At 34.7% G+C, this 9,312-nt stretch overlaps 3 protein-coding genes across 3 annotated transcripts; all 3 read left to right on the top strand.

The window, feature by feature from the left end:
• Window positions 1-612, top strand: yhcW (putative phosphatase YhcW; the record flags this gene model as incomplete). Its single annotated transcript, XM_036637997.1, has 1 exon — window positions 1-612. One exon carries the CDS (start codon window positions 1-3, stop codon window positions 610-612), a length of 612 nt encoding a protein of 203 aa, XP_036495602.1.
• A 769-nt stretch (window positions 613-1,381) lies between these two features.
• Window positions 1,382-1,645, top strand: CGCS363_v006147 (uncharacterized protein; the record flags this gene model as incomplete). Its single annotated transcript, XM_036637996.1, has 1 exon — window positions 1,382-1,645. One exon carries the CDS (start codon window positions 1,382-1,384, stop codon window positions 1,643-1,645), a length of 264 nt encoding a protein of 87 aa, XP_036495282.1.
• A 5,501-nt stretch (window positions 1,646-7,146) lies between these two features.
• Window positions 7,147-8,860, top strand: fcyB-3 (Purine-cytosine permease fcyB; the record flags this gene model as incomplete). Its single annotated transcript, XM_036637995.1, has 4 exons — window positions 7,147-7,394; window positions 7,460-7,627; window positions 7,705-8,109; window positions 8,170-8,860. The coding sequence occupies 4 exons, from the start codon at window positions 7,147-7,149 to the stop codon at window positions 8,858-8,860; spliced, it is 1,512 nt and encodes a 503-aa protein (XP_036495615.1).
• Window positions 8,861-9,312: the final 452 nt, after the last annotated feature.

The following is a 9,312-nucleotide window of genomic DNA, read 5'->3' as shown; positions in this document are numbered from 1 at the left end:
ATGCACAAGTACGTCGGCCGCAACTTCCCCAGCATGATGGCCGGCCTCTTCGAGGTGCACAACTTCACCATGCCCGCCGACGAGCTCGACACCTACACCGCCCGCGAGCTCGAGCTCACCATCTCGTACCTGCGCAAGCAGGCCGCGCCCTGCAAGAACGTCGTCCCCGTCCTCGACAAGATCCACAAGGAGGGCAAGTACGCCAAGGCCATCGTCTCCTCCTCCGCCATGCCCCGCGTCGTCGCCTCCGTCGAGACCATCAAGATCGACCAGTACTTCGGCAAGCCCAACGAGGGCATCTTCTCCGCCGCCAGCAGCATCGACCCCCCGACCTCCAAGCCCAACCCCGCCATCTACCTCCACGCCTGCAAGGTGCTCGGCTTCGAGCCCAGCGAGTGCATCGCCATCGAGGACAGCAGGAGCGGCGCGACCGCGGCGAAGAACGCCGGCATCCCCCTGCTGGGCTACGTCGGCCCCTACTACGACGAGGAGAACCCCGAGGAGAAGGTCGCTGCCCACGTCAAGCTGTTCTCCGAGGAGCTCGGCGCGTTCGAGGTTATGCACGACTGGAAGGACTTTGAGAGCATCTTGAACAAGTTCGAGAGCTCATAGATACCCCCTTTGACTATTTTTGAGGCTTGAATGAGTGATGAAAACAGGAGGTTGAACACTAGCAACCGGCGGATTTCCTACGTACTTGGCAAATGATATAGACATAGATCTTGGGCGAATAGAAAGGCTGCAAATCGGGTGATTGATTCCCGACAAATTAGCGCATCCATGTTAGTGCTCTCCCGTTGGTCTCACAATTTCTTCTCGACGGCAACTAAAGAGTGTCGTAGGAAAATTGCATGTTGGTCAGATGAATCGCGGTGAATGTGTGTCATCTGATGACCATGTCCTGGTTCCCAGATTTTGAGCGCATGACACGCGACAACGGCGCAAGAGCCACTGATAAAAATAGCCATCAACGATGCTTGAGTGATCGCATTCTCGTGGAAATGCAGGAAAAGTGTCTCCGTCTTATGGAGGCCTGAGTTAATTGATTGCCTCTCACATCAGTTGCCCAGCACTAGGAAGAGGTGAGGCTAAAGCGCGGCCTCCATTGCTTTACTTGCTGGATCATTTACTCACAGCATCCTTGAATTTGTTTAGAAACATACGGCAAGTTATTGTCTCAACTTCAACTCCAAATTCTGGTCTTGGCATCGGGTTCATGAAACGACGACTGAGGCAGTATAAATAGGCTGAACGACCCTTCAATCCTTCAGTAGTTCTCTATTTACACAACAGAGTTTTAGGTTGCATGTTGGAATATAATTACAACCACTCACCTGAATAGTTCAACCTGCGGAAACCCCTCACTCATCAACTCGTCATTATGAAAGTACCTGAGATTCTCGTTCTCGTCTCGATGGCTCTTGGCGCTACGGCCCGCTGCAAAAAGGCCATCGCCAGCTTGTGCGAATCAAATTCCTCAGCGGTCGCGCAAGGCTTTACGTCTAGCTTCACCTGTCAATCGTCCGAAGAGCTTCCTTGTCAGACAGAGTGCATCACCACTGGCACCAAGGGAATCGAGGTGGCGAAGTGCTGCAAAAGCGCATGTATGATGACCCTTCACACATTGAAGCAACATTGTTACTGACAGATCATACAGGCACGTGAGGCGATTCTTATACCGCAACGCTATGAGATGATCGCGAAGCAGATATCCGGGTCGAGAGGAGAGAAGAGGATCAGCATGTATTTCTCAAACAGCATCATTCACTCCTAATGAACATCATCTTAATCAGAGAGTTCCGCATACACACGATTTATCTATGGTATTCTACTGATACACTCCATTGCGTTGACAGCGTCCGCCCCCCTTTTTTTTCCCCGCTTATGCAAAAACATGAAAAAAAGCTAATTTTACGCTATAACGCGCATTTCTCTATATTATATATAAAACGTATTAAAGTTATTACTAATACTTTAATTACTATTAATCACTATAGTCCTAGTAGTATTTAAACGTATAACTATATAATAGAGATATAAAGTATATATTTTATACTTCTATAGTAGTTAATTTACTTATTAAGGTATTACTAACCTAGCTAGTTACTTTATCCTTATATTATTTAACTAATAAAAGGTTTATTTTTATTATAAGAGATTAAGATAATATTTACTAAAGAATAAAAAAAAAGACCTACTATATAACTTTATATATTTACTTAGTATATAGTTTATATAGTTCTAAATAATATATAAATATATTAAAGAGCTTAATATAGTTCTTTAGAGTAAATACTTTAGTAGTTAATAGGATTAATAAATCTCTTAATAGCTTAGTTTATTTATAATATTAAGTAAAAGTCTATTACTATATAGATTATACTTTATTACTTATAGTTTACTATTAATTAGTATATATCTATAATTTATTATATTAGATATATTAAGAAAGATATTAAGTAATAATAATAATATAATAGCGCTTAAAATATTAAATCTATAGCTATTAATAATTATAATAATATTACTATTTAAAAACTAAAAGACCTATAAGCTAGTAAGTATTATTAACTATACTAAATAAATAATTTAATAATATAGATTATAATATAATATTACTAATAAAGTATAGAGATATAAAAGGTATTATTAAAGTTAATAAAAAATAGAAATATAGTATTATATAAAGCTTCTTAAACTACTATAATATTATAGTAATCTATTTCTTAAAGAGATATAAGATTTCCTATATAAAACTTTTAAGATCTAGATTAGTTATTCTATAATTAGTTAATAGTTAAACTTAGTTAGCTAAATAAATAAGAAGTCTAAAATTATTACTACTTAGTAAAGTAATAACTTATAATATAAATACTTATATTATATATAATAATATTGCTTTAACTAGCTAGTATTTATTAATAAATCTAGTATTAATAAGGATACTAAAATATAGAGGATTAAATAAATACTAAAAAGGCTTATTATATTTTAAACTATAGAGATTAATTAGTTTTAAAACTCTTATATATAAATCTTATTAGTTTTTATATTAAGTAGTATCTTATACTTAACTATATATTATAGTATAACTAATAATAATAGGTTTTTTTATTAGCTATAAGAGTACTTTATCCTAAAGTATAGGTGTTTTCTAGAGCTAAACTCTATTATTATTATAGATAACCTCTCTTACTATTATATACTTTAAATTAAGACGTTATACTAAGTATTAAGTATCTATTTTAAGTTTCTACTTTTATATTTATTAGACTTTAACTTTATTAAAGAGTACTTTAGTAATCTAAAATAATATATTAAGAAGATATATTTAAAATAGAATAATAATAAGAATAATACTTAGGATTTTATAGAATATCTATATAACTACGCTATAGAGATTAAGTATTATCTACTTTAGATTAAAAGCTATTTCTACTATTTATTTATTAACTTTAATAAAATAAAGTATATATTTAATAATATTAAACTATAAAAGGGAGAATAAGCTATAAGTATTAAATATTAATAAGTAATCTAAATTTTTATTATATGTTTATATATAATAAATCTTAATTATATTATTATATAATAGTTAATTATTAAATCTATAATTATAGCTAATAAGATTACTAAAAGGTTAGCTATAAGTATATTAGAATATAAAAAATATACTATTATCTATTATTTTTATTAATAGCTATATATATATATTAATTTTACCTATATAATAGCTAAAATATATTATTAATACTTATAATAATAATTTATAATAATAATATATTATTATAATTAAAAACTTTAATTATAATTAGAAACTTTAACTACCTCTAACTAATATTAAGATAGACTAAAGTATATTATTTATAGATCTAAAATAATAATAATTTTATTACTTTTATATATATAGAGTAGTAGTATTAAATCTATAACTATAAGTAGACTTTTCTATAGTTAAATATATTATATAAAAAATTATATATATAGTTAAACTTTATATTACTCTTACTATATTACTCTTCTTTATTATCCTCTTCTAAGTAATATATCTTTATTAATAATATATTACTTAAGATTTTAATCTAATTATCCTTATTACTTTATTTAACTTTATTTTATTTAATTTATAACTATATAAGTAGTATTTATAATACTAATAGTAGTAGTAATAAAATAAAACTAAAGAGTTCTAAAACGCCTATAAAGTTAGCTATATTTAATAGTAAATAGCTTTATATATACTTACTATATTAACTAACTTTAACTAATATATTATAGATCTCTTATTTAATAGATTAATATAGTACTAAAGTGTTAATATATTAAAATAACCTTAACTTATTTAAAACTAATACTATAAAGTTTTTAATTAGTACTACTATTATCCCTCTTAATAATCTAATATATATTTTTATATAAATATCTCCCTCTAACTCTTAATAATTTAAATAAAATTTAAAGTAAGATATTATATTAGAGAAAGTATTAAACTACCCTTTATAGTAAGCGCTATTATCTATAAAGGATTTAATTAAGTTCTTAATATCTTTAATAAGATATTAAGTAAAACCTTATTTAGTAAACTAAATATCTAATAACTTATAAATTACTTATAAACTACTATCTATTAATTATAGTTTTTATAGCTTTTTTCTAAACTCTTTATTAATATTATATTACTTACTATAGATAGATATAAACTACTTAATAAAGCTAGCTACTTAATTTAGAGCTTTTTAAAGTAAATCTAATATTACTAATAAGGATAAATAAATTAGGAGTATAATACTTAGTTAATAAATATTTAGAATATTTAATAGTAGAAGAGTTAGTAATAAATATTATAAAATATTTATATATAGCTAATATAGTAGTAATAGTATTACTAGTAGTAGTAGCTATATATATAAGTTAGAATATTAAAGATAATAATCTAACGCCTCTATATTACTATATATATTAATAATAGCGTTACTATTAGTATTAGTTAAATTAGATCTTAACTTTAATAATAGAAGTATAGTATTTTTAGCTTTCTCTTTTATTATTACTATTATTTATTAATTATTATTAACCTTAATAATATTTTTATTTCTCTTATTTTAGTGTTTTTAATTCTCTATAAACTAATTATAAAGAATCTTATTAAGTAGTTTTTTAAATAGTTCTATATTATTAATACTAACTTATCTAGTTATAATAGTTTTTACTTACTTCTCTATATAGTGAGATTTAATTTTATAATACTTTTAGCTTAATATATAGTATTAGTTAAACTTCTTATTACCTAAATTATTCTTATATCTCTAGTACTCTAAGTAGATATATATATAGAGAAGTTATTTATATATTCCCTCTTTCTAATATTTAATATTTATAGGATTATTAGCTTTATAATTAATTACTTCTTATATACTAGCTAAAATACTTATTTAGCTACCTTTTTAAGGTATTTATATACTAATTATTATACTACTAGAGATTAATATAACGCTATATTACTACTTAATAATAAAGTAGATTTTACTCTTCTTTTTAGTTTATTTAAGAAAGAGGATAATATTAACTTATAGAATATTTAGCTAAATAACCTCTCTAGTAGATAGATAGACCTAAGTAAAAATTAATATTAGTTTAGATATATTAATAAACTTCCTCTAAATAATAATAATAATAATATTAGCTTTTTTTATAATATATAAGTAAACTACTTCTATTTTAAGTTAAGTACTACTATTTACCTTTTAATCTCTACTATTTATATCTAATATAGGAGTAATATTAAATCTATTATATATAATATTTTTAATAATTAGATTAAAAATAAGTAAACTATTATTTTTAAACGCTAAGCTATAAATAACTTAGATTTATAGTAAAGTTAGTTCTTTATTATTTATATTATCCTCCTCTTTAAATATATTATAAAATAATATAAATATATTATTAGTACTATAGTAAAAAGCTATAAGTATATTATCTATAAATTAAGTAGTTTAATAAAAAGTTAGGTTAACTAAAGTTAAATCTAATTAAAATAATAATATTAATAAAAATAAAGTATTTTAGAGCTAAATTATATATAGTAAATCCTTTTTTTACTTTTTCTATATTATTATTACTTTTTAGTAAAAGGATATTTTTAAAGTTCTTTATAATAATAGAGGAACTATAAATATATACTTTTTTTATAATATAGATTTAGTTACTACTAAATTATTAGTCTTAAGTTTAGCTTTAGTAATAATAACCTCTTTAGTAGTTTCTTTAGTAGTAATAGCTTAATAAGCCCTTTTAATAAGTATAATAATCCTAATTAATAGTAAAGTAAAGTATTAAAGAGGATCTCTAGTAGTATTCTATACTAGTTATTATATATATTATTATTTCTATATACTATTAGTAATAAGTAATAGATAATACCTAGAAGGGTTATTATCTACTTACTAAGCTATATAGTAGTATTTAGGAGGTATTATAATACCCTTAAATAATAAGATTTAATAGAAATAGATTAATTAAAGCTATTAGAATAGGTTAATTACTATACTATAAATATCTACGTAGTATTAGGTAAATTTTTATATATATATAGGGATTATGCGTGCGTAATTTCGGTAAAAAGGGGGGGCGGACGCTGTTAACGCAATGGAGTGTAAGACTCTCGCCTGGGAGCTCTCAAAGGCCATAGATTTGCCACGCAAACAAAATGATGGCAATTGACTTTTCTGGCGTTCCATCGTGTAATTAAAGCTTCTTTGTCCGCGCACCCTGCTTATCGCCGCAAGCGAGAGCAAACGGGCCCCCGTAAACCACTAAAGATCGCCCAATCCAAGGCGCTAAAAATCCCGCAACAAAAGATGTTCATTAGCGCAAAGAGTGACTAACCAGAGTCGCATCTAGGCTTGTCGATAAATGAGGAGAATTATGTAAACACACAGCACACTTGCGGGTTCACCCGGCCGGAGCAAATTTTTTGCTATCTCTCTGACCCTCTGTGTCAGTTGGGGTCCCAGTTTGAGTCAACCTTGTTCGCCTCTTTTCCTGCGTCCTCAAGGTTGCCCGCGGAGAACATTGTCCCGACCTGTTCGTCCTTTATTTTTGTGTTGTTGTGCCGACCTGAGATTTTCGGGTCCAACGAGCAACATGGCGAACGACTTGGAGACGCAGCACGCCCAGCCGGCGCATGATGACAAGCAGGCGACAGAGGTCTCCGGCGCTGAGCAGCCCCCGGCGGCGGCCGGACATAAGGCCAGAGGCTTTCTCCGCACGGTGTTGACGGCCGGGCGGGTCGAGGAGGGCGGCATCGAGCCGATTCCGATCGAGGCCCGGACCGCGACGAAGTACTTTAATGCCTTTACGATCTGGTGCTCCATCAATACCAATATTCTGGCGTAAGTAGAAACATTATCTGAGAGAGGGGGCGTCGGTGCATATTTTTTGCTGACATTCTTGGCAGAATCACGTTCGGTATGCTGGGCCCGGTGTCTTTCGGCCTCAGCCTCCGAGATTCGGCGCTCGTCATTCTCTTCTTCAATTTGCTCTCGACGCTCGCACCGGCGTACTTGTCAACTTTGGGTCCGAAGACTGGTATGCGCCAGATGATTCAGGCACGCTTCAGCTTTGGGTGAGTTCGCAGCCTAACTTGTGATTCGCTAGATCATGAGTTTAACCGCGGCCGGTGAGCTAATGAATAATTCTTAGTTACTATCTTGTATCTGTTCCTGTCATTCTCAACCTGGCCACTCTCACGGGCTTCTGTGTCATCATCTGCGTCATCGGAGGCCAATGCCTCTCTGCGGTCTCCGAGGGCGACCTGTCGACCGCCGTTGGCATCGTTCTCATCGGCGTTGCCGCCCTGTTGATCTCTTTCTGCGGCTTCAACGTGCTGCACTTCTATGAGGGCTACGCGTGGATGCCGGCTCTGGTCGCCATCATTATCGCCGTGGGCTGTGGTGGAAACCAGCTGAAGGCCCAGGCGACCCCGGAGCCTGCGACTGCGGCTGGGGTTCTCAGCTTCGGCGGTGTCATTGCATCATACATGATCCCGTGGGCTTGTATCGCATCAGACTTGACGACGTACTTCGACCCCACGCCACGTCTCTCGTCGTAAGTCGCCATCATCCTCATTACCTATTTCCATGAATAGCTTTTACTGACCCGAACCAGCCACCGCATCTTCGCCTACAGCTTCCTCGGCCTCGTCGTGCCCACCATCCTCCTCATGACCCTAGGCGCGGCCATCGGCGGCGCCATGGGCAACATCCCCACCTGGCAGACCGGCTTCGACAACACCCTCGTCGGCGGCGTCCTCGGCGCCATGCTCGCGCCGGCCGGGGGTTTCGGCAAGTTCATCCTCGTGGTGCTCGCCTTCACCCTGCTCGCCAACATCTCCGGCACCATGTACGCCATCACCCTCAACTTCCAGACCCTCATCCCGGCCTTTCGCATCCCGCGCTACATCTTCTCCATCATCGTCACCGCCATCATCATCCCCATCGCCATCAAGGCCGCCGGCGACTTCTTCCTAAGCCTGGAGAACTTTATCGCGCTCATCGGGTACTGGTCCGCCTCGTTCGTGGGCATTGTTATTGCGGAGCACTTTGTGTTCAGGAAGGCTAACGCGAAGGCGTATGATGCGGATATTTGGGACGTGCCGGCGAGGATGCCCTGGGGCGCGGCGGCGATTTCGTCTGCGGTTTTGAGTTTTGGGTTGGTTGTGCCGTGTATCTCGCAGGTCTGGTTTACGGGACCTATTGCGGCGACTACGGGCGATATTGGGTTCGAAGTTGCCTTTTTCCTGAGCGCGCTGCTGTACGTGCCGTTGCGGTATGCTGAGAGGCGGTTTACCGGACGATGAAGACTGGTTATGCAACTGGCAAATGGACGCTAAAACACTAAAACGATTTGAATTACAGTACAGGATTGGATCAGGAGTATATCCTGCCGACAAAAGGCAAGGTCAAAAGTAGGGTTTAAATTGTGGATGGATGGGGGAATTGGGAAACAGTGTGACTGAATATTGTTGATACCCAGTAGCAGGCATGGTTAGAAAGAATATTAATGCTTGAACATCATTTTCTTGAGAAAGAATCGAAACTAGAGCGCCGTGAATCTGGACCTCATCCTGAGGCTTCCTTGAGGAGGAGCTCAACGATTACGTTGTAGGAATGGTAAACTCAGAAGTAGGGGTGAAACCAGCCTCATAACCAGAGTGTCATCAAATAAGTCCCGTTATCCGAGGCCAAAAGATGAATGTCTTCATGAACTTTTGCTTGTATCCGGCAGGGTGCCGGAGGTTTATTAAACCGC

This window comes from Colletotrichum siamense (genome assembly GCF_013390195.1).
Source record: "Colletotrichum siamense strain Cg363 chromosome Unknown KSG_Cg363_contig04, whole genome shotgun sequence".
NCBI classification, from domain to species: domain Eukaryota; kingdom Fungi; phylum Ascomycota; class Sordariomycetes; order Glomerellales; family Glomerellaceae; genus Colletotrichum; species Colletotrichum siamense.
This window is presented reverse-complemented; position numbering and strand designations above follow the sequence as displayed.